The sequence below is a fragment of the Rhinolophus sinicus genome, linkage group LG06, assembly GCF_036562045.2.
Source record: "Rhinolophus sinicus isolate RSC01 linkage group LG06, ASM3656204v1, whole genome shotgun sequence".
NCBI classification, from domain to species: Eukaryota; Metazoa; Chordata; class Mammalia; order Chiroptera; family Rhinolophidae; genus Rhinolophus; species Rhinolophus sinicus.
In genome coordinates, this window is record NC_133756.1 from 29,948,906 (window position 1) to 29,963,547 (window position 14,642).

General features: G+C 37.4%; 1 protein-coding gene across 1 annotated transcript; it reads left to right on the top strand.

Annotated features, from left to right (window-relative positions):
- Window positions 1-2,825: 2,825 nt before the first annotated feature.
- Window positions 2,826-13,912, top strand: L1TD1 (LINE1 type transposase domain containing 1). Its single transcript, XM_019731013.2, has 3 exons — window positions 2,826-3,136; window positions 8,186-9,238; window positions 11,868-13,912. Exons 2-3 carry the CDS (start codon window positions 8,285-8,287, stop codon window positions 13,542-13,544), a joined length of 2,631 nt encoding a protein of 876 aa, XP_019586572.2. The 5' UTR covers window positions 2,826-3,136; window positions 8,186-8,284; the 3' UTR covers window positions 13,545-13,912.
- The last annotated feature ends 730 nt before the right edge of the window (window positions 13,913-14,642 follow it).

Consider the following 14,642-nt stretch of genomic DNA (forward strand, 5'->3'; position numbering starts at 1 on the left):
CACGCACACAAAAAACAAATGGAAGACAATCTCTTATTGTCATCAAATATCCAGTTAGTGTTCAGATTCTCCTTTCTGTCTCGTTTTTGTGTGCTCTTCTGTGTTTGAGTCAGGATCCAATCTGGCTCCACACAGTGTATTCACTTAATATAATTGACATGCTAAGTCTCTTTTAATGATCAAAAGAAGGAAATTTAATCTTTGTGCCCCTCCCTTTCTTTTCTTCTTGATATTTATTTGTTGAAGAAACTGGGCCATTTGTCCTATATGGTTCCCATCACTCAAATTGTTGCTGACTGGATCCCTACTGTGTCATTTGGCATGCTATCCCAGCTCATGTATTTCTCTTAAACTGTAACTCACATCGAGTTTGATTTTTTTCCGCATTTGATCCTGCTATTTGATTTAAATTTTTGTTTGTTTGTGTGGTTTTATGAATAATGCCAGAGGTAGAAGGGATTTAAAAAAACAACTAAGTATTCTTTGCTTATTATGTATACATTGATTGGACACCTACCTGCTATTGAGGCTTCACTGCTTATTAGCTGTATAACCTTGATCAAGTCAACCTCCACCTGAACCTTGCAAATCAGGCCTGGGGAACACCCCCCCAAAACCCCAGAATATTCATCTCAGGACAGATGATGAGCTGCCTGCCTGACACTTCTGAATTCTGGAGACAGTTTGATCAACATTTATGAGTACAATGGATAACACCAGAGTCTGATTTGACAAGAGGATTTTGCTCACTCCTTCGGTCCTTCATTTAACACGAGGGCCTAGTTAGTATATAAGTTGTAATTCCAGGCACAGTGGATTGATCAGTGAACAAGATTCTTGCCCTTTTTGGGGTTATAGTCTACTTTCTAGTGGAGAAGTGGAAGAGAGGCATGACAAGAACTCACAGAATTAGAATTGAATACATAAGTTCAGATTCTCATAACTGGGAATCAAATAAAGAGCGTGATGTGATAAAGAGTGTTAAAAAAAGAAACAGGCCAAAAATGGAATCTCTTTTGCTAAGCCACATCTCCAAACCTGAACTTAACGAACCTAATTGCAGTTTCAGCCTCTCCCAGGAATGAAAATTTAAGCCAATCAGTCTGGAATTTCCTCATCAACACTAGTGAGCTAATCTGCCTGAAAAGACCCTCTGCCTTCCCCTAAGGGTGGGATTACTTGTGTAAAATAATCTTTTTTTTTTTTTAAAGATTTTTTTTTTATTGTTCAGGGGATCAGGACTTTATTGGGGAACAGTGTGTACTTCCAGGACTTTTTTCCAAGTCAAGTTGTTGTCCTTTCAATCTTAGTTGTGGAAGGTGCCATTCAGCTTCAAGTTGTCCTTTCAGTCTTAGTTGTGGAGGGCGCAGCTCAGCTCCAGGTCCAGTTGCCGTTGCTAGTTGCAGGGGGCGCAGCCCACCATCCCTTGCAGGACTCAAGGAATTGAACTGGCAATCTTGTGGTTGAGAGCCCACTGGCCCATGTGGGAATTGAACTGGCAGCCTTCGGAGTTAGGAGCATGGAGCTCTAACCACCTGAGCCACCAGGCCAGCCCGAAATAATCTATTCTTAATTTCCTAGCCCCACTCTTTTTGCCTATAGCTTTCCATTTTGTACACCTCAGAGCCCCCTTCGAGTTACTAGATGAGATGTTGCCTATTCATGAATCGCTTAATAAAGCCAATTAGATGTTCAAATTTATTAGGTTAAATTTTGTTCTTTAACAAGAGTAATGGGATGGGGTGTGTGTGTGGCTGCTTTAGAAAGGGTGGTCTGGGAAGCCTCTTACAGGAGTTAATGTTTGACCTGAGAATGAAAAGGAGTCAGCTGTGAAAGAACTGGGAAACATTCTCAGGAAACAGCTAGTGCAAAGGCCTTGAGGCAGGAATCCCAGTATTTTCTGAGGAGCAGAAGGGAGGCTGTTTCTGTTACGGGGAGTAGTACTTATACAACACAAAGCTGAAGGGCGCGTACGAATGGGATGAGGAGTTAGAAGTTTTAATTGACATGGAAGCCACTGAAAGCTGTTAAATGAAGGCAAGGATTGCAGAGAGAAGGCTAGGAGACTAGTTGGTTATTTCAGTGGTCCAGGTGAGAGATGATGGGCTCAGACTAAGCTGGAGCCATGGAGAAGGAGATACGCGGACAAATTTAACGGCTTGGGAATGGTTAAATGTGGGGATTTAAGAAAAGAGAGGAATCAGGATAACCTCTGGGGTTTTGGCCTGGAGATGCCTTTATTGGGAAGTGAGCCTGGAGGTGTGGAGGGCGGAGCACAGCCCTCCAGAGGTGCTACGAATCCGAGCTGGGAGTTGGCCGGCTCTCAGGTGGCGATCAGCAGTTGCCTCCGGACTGGAGGAGAGAGTTCCCGGGGAGGGGACCTGCTAGTGCAGATTGGGAGGGGATGGCGTAGGGTCTTGCCTACGCTGCCAGAGGTGGGGAGGAGCCAGCAAAAGATAGTGAGGCAACCCCCACCCTTCTTTCCTCACTTTGTTCGTGTCTGCATCCTCAGGTCGACTCCTTCCTCAGGTAAGGCTGGCTGAAATGGGGAGCGCGGGGTCCGGTTCCCCCTTGGCGGCCCCCAGCTTTACAAACTGTTTTTCACCTGCCCGTGAGAAAGGCACCTTCCTAAGTGTGCCCTACCCCAAAAGTGGGGATATTAAAATAGCAATGCCACGAGGAAAAAGGGAAATCAAGGAAACGAGGAAATACATAAGTACTTTACATACTTGAAAGTACTAGCTTTAAAGAAAGAGGGTGGGGGAGGTGAAAACTTACATAGTGACTTTTGGGAGCTTTGGAATAAAAGCGTTGGAGCCGGACGGACCTGGGTTTTCATCCTATCGCCTCCTTTCCTAGACCTGAGGCTTTGAACTTCCTCTTTAACCTCTTTCTTCAGGTATTTATCTGACTGGGAAATAGATTTGGAAGTAGTACCTTTAATTTAAGCAGACACATGGCGAGAGAAGTACCTGTTTTTCCTGTGTACAAAATGGGGCAAATTTCTACATGCTAAATCTTATAGTTTGGATTATATATCCTGAATTTGCTTGCATTCTAGGCACTGAGACGCAGCAGGGTAGGAGACCAAGTTCTGCTCTGCGGAGATCTCGTCTTCCGGGCCGACTCTCAGTGGGTAAGCAGCAAAGACTTGGTAACTGAGTGGTTTGGTAGCTGGGGAAGTGGACGGTTAGGTTGCGTTGGCGGGCGTGCATATTTTAGAGTGATTCAAGGGAGTTGCCCTTGGCACTAATGAGAAATGAGCCTTGCAGCTGGTCATCTAGGATGGGGTTCCTTATCTATCCTTGCACTTCGGTACTCAGGTGCTACTCGCCGACTCCACAACTTTGTCACCACTAGAAATCACAGGTATTTTCATTTCGCATTACAGTTGTTGCAGGTATCATGAAACACTCTACCTCAGCATTAATGTAGTTGAGATCGGCCACTCAGTCTTGTTAAATAATAGGTTAAGCTCACATATTCTATATCTCAAATGTACTATTTTGATAACTGAATTTAAATACTAAATTCCAGTCAGATTAATAAAAATAAATGTGTGACACTAAGGAAAATAAAAATCACTATGCACCGTGAAAAATAAATAAATGGATGGATGGATGGATGTCCTCTTTCTCATCCAAGATCCTAGATAACCCTGAAATTGGCAAGTTTCAGGTCAGGCTTCAAAAAAGCCTGGTTTAGTAAAGAAAGACTTCAGAGGTTATAATCAGTGCAGTGATGAGTTCTGATTTATGTTTTAAGGAAATTTAATAATACAACAGGAGGGTGAACTTTGGAGACAGGGATAAGTTAGGAAGGGTGAGAAACATTTAGAAATTCACATGCCCAAGCCATTGGGGGATGGGAGAGTATTTCCCCTTAATCTCATCATTGGAAAAAAGCTGGTTTTGATTTGCATTTTCTTGGCTTGTGACTGCCATCTTTTCATATGTTTATTACCTACTTGCATTTCCTATATGGTGAATTACCTTTACAAATTAAGCGGCCTGTTCTCTGTGTTGTTTTCTGAATTTGCTGGCTGTATTGTGGACTTACTTTACCTAGAGAAAGAACAGTGACTATTCACCCCATTCTCTGGTCACCCAGAGTTTGTGTGGCTTCTCTTCACTAGGCATAAGTGCCTATGTTTTCTTCTTTGTGTGTTTTGTTTTAATTGTTTTTTATTTAAATAGCATTATTCTTTTTACATTTTAGTTGCCCCAAAGGTTCTAACAATTCCCAGTGCCCCTTTCAAGGTGGAGAGGGCAGATAAAGTTTACCCCAGCACCAGTGTTTTCAAACAATAGGTCTGTTTTGGTTGGCATTCCCCTGACTAAAAATTGAGCATATTTTCATATGTTTGCTATCCATGCTCATTTCTGTGATTTTGCATGTATGCTTACAAAAATGGGATTGAACTATATACATTTTCTGCAATTTGTTTTTTCCTTTCAGATACCAAGGCCATCCCTAGCCAATGCATATGTCTCTAATACACTCTCTAATAGCTGCATGTAATTGCACAGTGTGCATGGTTCGTTGGTTCCACCCTTCTCATATTAAAGGGCATTGTTTCTGGATTTTTGTAATAAAAATCTGAATACCACACTTTTTGTTTATGTACTCTTCAGTACTGGTGGTTTTATTCCTGATGTAGATTCTCAAGGGCCGAGTGTATGTATTCTGATTTTAATAGGTTTTTCCAATTTTTTGAAAAGTTATAACTATTCCCACTCCATGTAGGTAAAAGTGGACCCGTTTTTTTCCGATTTATCCTCACTTCTGGCATTGGACCACTTCTCAGATGTTTAATATTGCTTGGCAATCCCTCTATTTTTTATTTTAGCTTATCAATTTATATGAACTCTAATATAAGAAACTAAAGATTTTTGTGGTAGTTATTGTAGAATTATATATCTTCTGTGAACTCCTGTTTTATCAGAACTGTTAGGTTGGTGCAAAAATAATTACGGTTAAACAGGTTAAAAATAATTGCAAACACTGCAATTACTTTTGCACCAACCTAATATTGAATTAAAATTGTTCTATACAGTTAAACGAAAACTCCTAGACATGGAACCTTTTAAAATGTTGACCATTTTATTGATTTTTCTTTATAATACTTATCTGATGAGGGTTTTGTGTTTGTTTCTACTTTTTGGGTCAATATTTTTATTAAAGTTTTGGTAGGATATCATTTATTTCATCCAGTTTTTGTATTTTTATTATTACTATGCATTTGCAAACCATGTTTTAAAATCATACTGGGTCCTTTTTCATGCTTAATTTTACACATTGTAATTTTTCTCTTTAAGAAAAATTTTCACTCGGCTTTTGATTTTATTCTTTACACTTCAGAGTTCTACTTTTATCTCAGCCTTCTGTCTTTCCTTGGTTGTGGTTTAGCTACATTGTTTTGTACATAAAGATATTTATGTTTGTGGATTAGCATAACAAATATTTTCTTTGCTTTAGTTCACTTTTTACCTGAATTGTGCTTTATCTGATTAGCGTTGTCTTTCTTTGTGCTTTAATTTTGTCTGCATTTATCTGTACAATTTTGCCCCTATTTTCAGTTTTCTTTGGCATTTTGCTTTATCAGTATCTTTTGTAGGACATATAGAACATTCTTTGAGTATTAATTGGGAGAGCTCTGTGCTTTTCTTTTTTTTTTTTTTTTTTTTAAAGATTTTATTGGGGAAGGGGAACAGGACTTTATTGGGGAACAATGGTCAAATTGTTGTCCTTTCAATCTTAGTTGTGGAGGGTTCTGTTCAGCTTCAAGTTGTTGTTCTTTCAGTCTTAGTTGTGGAGGGCGCAGCTCAGCTCCAGGTTCAGTTGCCATTGCTAGTTGCAAGGGGCACAGCCCACCATCCCTTGCGGGAGTCGAACCGACAACCTTGTGGTTGAGAGGACGCGCTCCAACCAACTGAGCCATCCGGGAGCTCAGCTGTGCTTTTCTTAATGACTCAGTTTTTTAAAAAAACAGAAGCACCTTCAAGCATGAAAAACGAACTCTCAAATCCACCACCAGGATTCAAAACAAGCATTTCCTCCATATGTCTCATCTATTCCATTGCTGAAATATTTTAAAGTAAATCTCAGACATGTCATTATGCCTTTAAAAACTTAAGTATCTATCTCTTAAAAAATAAGGACTTTTTAAAAATAACTACAATATTATCACAACTTATAAAATTCATATTCCTTAATATAATTCAATATTCAGTCCATATTCAACATTTCCTGTTCTTCTATTACAATACCTGTTCTTCTATTACAATAATACAATTGATTTATAAAACGATATCCAAATAAAGGGCACATAGTTCTTAGTCTCCCAAACTAGAACAGGCCCTTCATTCTGTCATTAAAGTATTGAGGCCCTGTAGAATGTCCTACCCTGTGGACTTTTCTGGTTGCTTTCTCATAATCACCTTGATTAGCTTCAGGTACAATTCTGATGCTGGATTTTTTGTTTATATCATAAAGAGGGATGAAATGTGTAACTAATATTGATCACTTCTTTTATTAGTAGTCATTTTTATCTTTACTCTTTTTACCATTTCTCTGACTTCATCAAGATTGTTAGTATACATTTTCCCCCTTCACCTCCTGTCACTCATAATTTGAGTTCTTTTACCATAAATGGATGCTAAATTTAAGATTTATTTTTAAGTTCAGTGGTATTAAGAACATTCATATTGTGCAATCATCACCACCATCAATCTCCAAAACTTTTTCATCTTTCCATACTGCAACTACCCATTAAACACTATCTCCCTATTCCCCACTTACCCCAGCCCCTGGCAACACCATTCTATTTTCTCTGTGAATTTGATTATTTTAGGTACTTCATATTAGTGGAATAATACAATACTTGTCCAATGACTGGCTTATTTCACTAGTGTAATATCTTCAAGATTCATCGGTGTTGTAGCATGTGTCAGAATTTCTTTTTTAAGGCTGAATAACTGAATGTATATACTGGGGGTGCCAAAAAAATGTATACACGTGGACACTTTGGTCAACATTGCTCAAGTAGTAGTTCGCCGTAATCAGAAGTGTCTGGACGCTGACGCTAACCACTTTTAGCACTTCTCATAATTGCAGAAGTCAAACATGACTTGTATTCATTTTTTGTTATCAGTATATAATGAGTACTACAATTTTAATAGTTTTTTCCTTTCTTAAAATGTGTATACATTTTTTTGGCACCCTCTGTCTATACATTTTGTTGATTCATTCACCCTTAGAAGGGCACTTGGGTTGCTTCCATGTTTTGGCTACTGTGAATAGTTACTGTGAATGTGGATGAATAAATAACCTAGTCCCTGTTTTCAATTCTTTTGGGTCTGTACTTAAGTGAAATTGCTAGATCAGATGGTAATTCTGTTTAATTTTTTTGAGGAACCCCTATTGTTTTCCATATAAACCAGCTTGATTTTGGTGTATTCTTTTATTTTTATTTATTTTAATTTTTAATTTTTTTTTTTACAATGAGCATTGACAACTTTTTTTGGGGGGTGGATATTGGGGAACTGTGTGTTTCTCCACGGCCCATCAGCTCCAAGTTGTTGTCCTTCAGTCTAGTTGTGGAGGGCGCAGCCCAGCTCCAAGTCCAGTCACCGTTTACAATCTTTTTTTTTTTATTTAATTTTTTATTGGGGAAGGGGAACAGGACTTTATTGGGGAACAGTGTGTGCTTCCAGGACTTTTTTCCAAGTCAAGTTGTTGTCATTTCAATCTTAGTTGTGGAGGGTTCTGTTCAGCTTCAAGTTGTTGTCCTTCCAGTCTTAGTTGTGGAGGGCACAGCTCAGCTCCAGGTCCAGTTGCCGTTGCTAGTTGCAGGGGGCACAGCCCACCATCCCTTGCGGGAGTCGAACCAGCAACCTTGTGGTTGAGAGCCCACTGGCCCATGAGGGAATCGAACCGGCAGCCTTCGGAGTTAGGAGCATGGAGCTCTAACTGCCTGAGCCACCGGGCCGGCCCACCGTTTACAATCTTTAGTTGCAAGAGGGCACAGCCCACCATCCCATGCAGGAGTTGAACTGACAACCTTGTTGAGAGCTCCCGCTCTAACCAACTGAGCCATCTGGCCACCCCCAAGCTTACATTCTTGATTAGAGTGTCTCAAGATAAAGAATTCTTCAGTAAACAATCTTATTTTTTTATATTTCAGGTGATTATTTTTAAGACTTTTGAATTTGGAGTCCAGCAGGCTTGAAAAAGCAAAAAGTACTCTGGGATAAAACTATCCAGTTTTGACAACATAATCACAATGCCTAGTGTACAATCAAAAATTCCTAGACTTGCAAAGAAACAAAAAAATATCACCCACATGGAAAGAATTCAGTTGATAGAAATGGAAATGGCTCAGATATTGGATTTAAAATACAAAGACATGTCAACAGTTATTATGAAGAAGTTTAAAGTCTTGGAAAATCTGGACTTAATGGTTGAAGAGATAAGGGAATCTCTTAAAAATGATGTAAAGGAAATTTTAGGAGTAAAAAGTTCAATATCTGAAATGAAAAATCCAAAGAATTCCAGTACCAGAAAAGAGTGGCAACAGATAAAAAATATTGCCTCAATAAAAACAGGATTGGTAGAGAAAATAGAAGGAGAAAATGATAAAATAGTTCAGGATGTTGAAAATTTGATCTTTAAAAGAAAAGAAGTAATTGAGCCGAGTAGCAAATTAGGCAAAGCTAAAGAGTACAATACTGACCAAAGTAAGGAATTGTCCCAGAATGAATCACAAAATCACAAAGTCATGGGAAGTCTGGAAGAAGACATAAGTAATATAGATGACAGAGGTAGAAATTGCAACATCCATATGGAAGTTACTGGAGAGGATGTACTAGTCAAAGAAATGAGAGAGGAAAAAACCCCTCAGAACTTAAAGAATAAAGAGAAAATTCTAAAAGTCTCCAGAGAAGATGGAGCAGTACTCACACTGGCAGGAGACTTGGCATCAGCAACACTGGACGTTAGTAAGCAATGGAGTAATGTCTTCAACATTCTGAGGGAAAATGATTTTGAACCTAAATTTTTATGCCAAGTTAAATTAGCATTTAAATGTGATGGTGAGATAAGGACTTTTTCAGACATGCAAAGCCTCAGCAAATTTACCAGCCAAAAATCTTTTATGAAAGAACTACTGAAAGGTATAATCCCACAAAATGAAAAAATAAAGAAAGGAGGAAGAAGATATGGGATTCAAGAAAAAATGGTAAGCATACAAGTCTGCAGAGCTTATGTATAAAATATAAGTAATAGTTGGTAAAGTTATTTTGAAGGTTAAATCAATTTTTAAGAAATAATTTTTTTAAAGTAAAAACATTAAAATAATGATTTAGAAAGTTTTTTTTTTTTTTTTTTTTTTAATGGGTAATGTTGGAAGCTTGGGAGAAGTAAGAAAGAGTTAAGAGTTGTTTGAGAGAAGGTTGTACATATTCAATCCAGACACTGATAGAAAAAAATATGTTAAATACTTAAAAGTAAACACAGAACAATAGTTTTCAAATCATTAAAAATAAAATATAGAAATAAATAATTGAATGAATTCATCTAAAATCCCTCATGCAATGGGAATTATAACAATATCAAGTATAAATAATTAGGGTCAATTTTAATGTATAAAGTACTCTTGATAAGTCCTTTTCATTAGCAATCAGGGAAATGCAAATAAAACTATTTTACCAAAGCCTATCGTAATGTTGATTAATGTTAACATCTAACTTTTATCCATTTCAATGTATAAAGGTTTCTGTTTCTTATGTCATATTAGAGTATGTTCCCATGTACTTGATTCATTAAAAACACTTTAGCTCATTTTCTGAATATTTTTTATAATCCCAATCTTAAAATATATACTGTATGGATTTGTCTTCTCTCTCTCTCCATATATACAGAGGGTGCTTAAAAAATGTATGCACATTTTAGGAAAGTAAAACTATTAAAACTGTAATAATATATACTGATAACAAAAGATGAATACAAGTCATATTTGACTTCTGCAATTGCAATTACTTGACTTGTTTGGGGACCCAGGCCCTCAAAATGGTTACCATCAGTGTCCAGACACTTCTGATTATGGCGAACTACTGCTTGAGCAATGTTGACCAAAGTGTCCACTTGTATACATGTTTTTGGCACCGCCGGTATATACTGGGGGTGCCCCAAAAATGTATACAGATGACTTGTATTCATCTTTGGTTATCGGTATATATTGAGTATTACAATTTTAATAGTTTTTTATTTTCTTAAAATGTGTATACATTTTTTGGCACTGTGTGTGTGTGTCTGTCTGTCTGTGTGTATTTAGGTTGAGTTGCATATGGTGTAAGATAGTCCAGTTTCACTCTTGCATGTGACTAGTTTTTCTCATACCTCTTATTAAAGAGATTATCCTTTCTCCATTGTATATTCTTGTCTCCTTTGTCATAAATTAATTGACCCTATATGCATGAGTTTGTTTCTGTATTCTGTTCTGTTTCATTGATCTATGTGTCTGTTTTTATGTCCATACCATGTTTTGGTTACTATAGCTTTGTAATATAGTTTGAAATGATTACCAGACATTCACTAATACGGTTTGAAAGCCTCCAGCTTTATTCTTTTTGCTCAAGATTGCTTTGGGTATTTGAGATCTTTTGTGGTTTCATACAAATTTTAGGAATGTTTGTTCTATTTATGTGAAAAATGCCATTGGCACTGTGATGAAGGTTGCATTGAATCTCTAGGTTGCTTTGGGTAGTATGGACATCTTAATATTAATTGTTCCAATCCAGGAACATGGAATATCTTTCCATTTATTTGTGTCTTCAGAGGTCTGTATTCTTAAGCCAATATTTTTTATGGGTTTTCAAAAGAACACCTAGTTCCTCTGCCTTTCCAACATTTTTAAGTGTAATCTCTGTGCAAAACGAGAATCCAGAATTAGAAGATACACTTTAATCAACAAATTCTATATTTGAGTATCAGCATTTAATTTGAAAAATTGGCTGTTCTCCAGAGACTTACACAGATGAGGCAGCTAACCTGTCCTGGAGACAGCAATGTTGAAGGACAAATAGCAGTCAACCAGCCACAAATGGGGCAGTCTTTTCTAACAGAAGGAACGGTAAGTGAAAAACTCAGGGGCAAACAAAAGGTTTCAAGAAATATTAAGAGCCAACAAATTTACATTGTAGACATTGTCTTAAGCTCAGTACCCAGATGGCCTTATTTAAGCCTTATAACAATCTGAGGTAGTGTTATCATCAGACCCTGTTTCAGAGGGAAAATTGAGGTACTGATAGGAAATGTGGCAACTGGATTTGAACAAAGCAGACTTGAATTGAGCCTGTCCTAACCAAAACATGCTTTCCTTTTAGTTAGAGTTTGAACTGCAAGTAGGATGTTTAAAAATATTAAACTTTTTTTGTCTTTGGGGGAAAGGTAAATATGTGTGTGGGGTGTTTTTGTTGTTGTTTTGTAATCTTCCTAAAGTGAGATAACAAGGTCTCTTTACCATTTCTGCATTATGATTACCAGACATTCACTAATAACAGGCTATTACTGAGAGTCAGTCATGCCCAATATACTAAGGGTTGTGAATGTAAAAGGAACACAGTAGATATAACCTCATGGAAATTTGTTGCAAGTACTATACAAGAAATTGCAGTTGTGATGGGATAATCAAGAGTGGAAACTTGACTTGTTTGGGGACCCAAGCCCTCAAGAAAAAGTCATATTTAAACAATTTTCTACATATTTGGTAGTTGTCAACATAGCAGTCATATTAAATTTACAGAGTGAAAACTTTTTTAAAAGACACGATTTAAAGAAATAACTTTCCTTGTTTTTCTAACTTTCAGGGTAAAATTCTAATAGACTCAAAACATGAATCTGGGGAAACAAACAGTGATGGCTTGAACTTTCTATTTGTTAAAGAGGTAAAGGTTGCTGAACCAGAGGAGAAAAACTTAGAGACTCAGGAGGAAGAGTCTTCAGAGTGGAATGAAAAAGAACTCCTTGAGGAGGAAGAGGCCTCAGAGCCAGAGGAGGAAGAAGATACCTCAGGGTTAGAAGAGGAAGAAGAGGCTTCAGAGTTACAGGAGGGAGAAGAGACATCAGAATCAGAGCTACAGGAGGATGGAGAAGAGGCCTCAGAGTTTGAGGAGGAAGAAGAGACCTCAGGGTTGGAGGAAGAAGAAGAGTCTTCAGGGCTGGAGGAGGAGGAAGAGGCCTCAGTATTACGTATGGAACAGCACTCAACCTTTCAGCATCATACTATGGTAAATACAAAACATGGAGTTGAAATAACCAGTGGTAGCATGGAGGATATTATAATTAAAGAGGTAGAAGATTCTGAGCAAGAGGAAGAAGACTCAGAGTGGGAATTGGAAGTGTTCTTAACATGGGATGAAGGAAAAGACCCTGATGTAAAAAAGGTTGAGAAAAAAGAGGCCTCATATGGATTTAAAGAAATTGCTTGTTTGGCTTCAGAGTCTGAGACGAAAAAAGTGAAACACCAGATGGTACAAAAAATCCAGAACAAAGAGGAAACAGCTACACCCAGAAATAAAGGAACTGGGACACTCTGTCCAACTTTACATTGGGACTCTTCCTCAAAATCTCTAGAGATAAGTTCTGATACACAGAAAAAGCATTCATGTACAAATTTGAGTACTCCATCAGGAATCACCAAACTTTTAAGGAAAACTGAGAAAGAGAGACACAAAACTCTGCAAACAAAAGAGCTAACATCTAAAGAAACAGACTTAATACAAGAAACAGAGGAAAACTTTAGAAGAAGTGTAATTCATTTCTTCAGAGAGATACAAGAGGATATTAGAAGTATTAATAATTACCATCCAGAAGTCTTAGAAATAAAAAAATCAATAGCCACTCTGAGTAGCAGAATAGACACACTTGAAGAGAGAATGAGCAATCTAGAAGATCGAATTGAAGAATTCCCTAAGGATACAATGCAAATGGCCAAACAGATAATAATCAAAGAAAGAATAAGAGACATAGAGGATAGATCCAGAAGCTCAAACATCCGTTTGATAGGAATTCCAGAAAAAGATAATAAAGAGAATGGAGCAGAGGAAATAGTTAAGGAAATAATTGAAGAAAACTTTCCAGAGCTAAAGGAAGATTCCAGTCTTGAGATTATCAGTGCCTACCGAGTACCCAGTAAAATTGATGAAAAGAGACTCACTCCTAGACATATCTTGGTGAAATTTCAGAGTTACAATGATAAAGAAAAGGTCATATATGCTTCCAGAGAGAAAAAAGACATAACCTACAGAGGAATAAGAATCAGATTGACGGCAGACTTATCATTGGATACTCTGGATGCTAGAAGTCAATGGGGCAATATCATAAAAGTTCTGCAGGCAAAAGACTTTAAACCTAGAATTCTATATCCAGCCAAATTGGCTTTTGATTTTGAGGGTAAAACAAAGGTATTTTTTGATGTAGAAGAATTCAGAAAGTTTGTTTCTTGTACACCCTCTTTGAAAGAATTACTGGAGGATATATTTTAACAATCCAAGGTGAGTGTAAACATATGCACAATATATATTTTCTTGACACACCAAAATCAACAAGGAAAATTGGAAAATAAAATGCCACATTTCTACCCAGGAAAATGGACAGCTAACAGCATACTTGGGGATGAGGGGAAAGGAAGGTTATAGATATTACCTTGATATTGGTAAAGTTAAAGGATGTATTAAAAATTTTAATGATAATCTTAGCTTATGTATGAGTAAACTTTCTAAACAACTGGGATGAGAGGGAATCTGTCAATGTAACCATAGATAAAAAGGTAGGGGGAAAGTAATAGAAGTGCCTAGAAAAAAAGACGGCAGGATGAGTTAGAAAAAATGCCAAAGTTGAACTCTTATCAAGAGAAGGATATTTTATCACTATAATGTGAATCTTGAATCTATATTAAACTTTTTTCCTTTGAATATACATTTTCTTGTTAAATCTTTTTCTATTTTACATTTTCCAAAGTATTTTGTTATATAATTTTTACATTTTATTGCATAAACCCATTCAGTGGAGACATAAAATCTCTTCCCTATAATGTTAGACATTAGTGTGTTCTCATTTGTTAAATACTGAAGAATGAAATGAATTGATTTGCAATGTGTAGATAACCAAGAAATTAAGGAGAGGAGAAGGGTATAACAATTTTGTGACTTGTTACAAGGGCTCATTTAATTCCACATTCAATCCCACCACCCCCATCCCCTCCCCCAAAATGTATCTTCTGTCCAGCATTTGAAACCAGCTTCTCTTAGTTCAGCTGTTCCAACTCTGGCTTTCAAGAACCTTCTGTATAACAATTCCCTGACTTCGTTATATCTATCTGCCTTTGAACTTCTGTGTGACCCCAGGGAAGTTACTAACTTCTCTTGAGTCAGGTTCCTTCTGTAATGGGTAATTCCTTCAGGCTTTTTGTAAAGGTTCTGTGAGGTGTTGTACCCAACACAAGAATCCTCAGTAGATGGGACATTTGCTTCCTGACCTACAGATCCAGAGCAAGGCTGGTTGCCCTCCTCACTGTTGTAGATTTTAAAGTGAGAACCACAGAAGGCCATTTTCGTATGGGTTGGAGGTGGGTGGGTCAGAAA

Excerpts from the sequence above, each read along its gene's own strand:
- L1TD1 (XM_019731013.2), top strand. The coding sequence starts at position 8,285 with ATGCCTAGTGTACAATCAAAAATTCCTAGACTTGCAAAGAAACAAAAA. Across the intron at positions 9,239-11,867 it reads ATGGGATTCAAGAAAAAATG|GGTAAAATTCTAATAGACTC; the intron begins GTAAGCATACAA and ends TCTAACTTTCAG.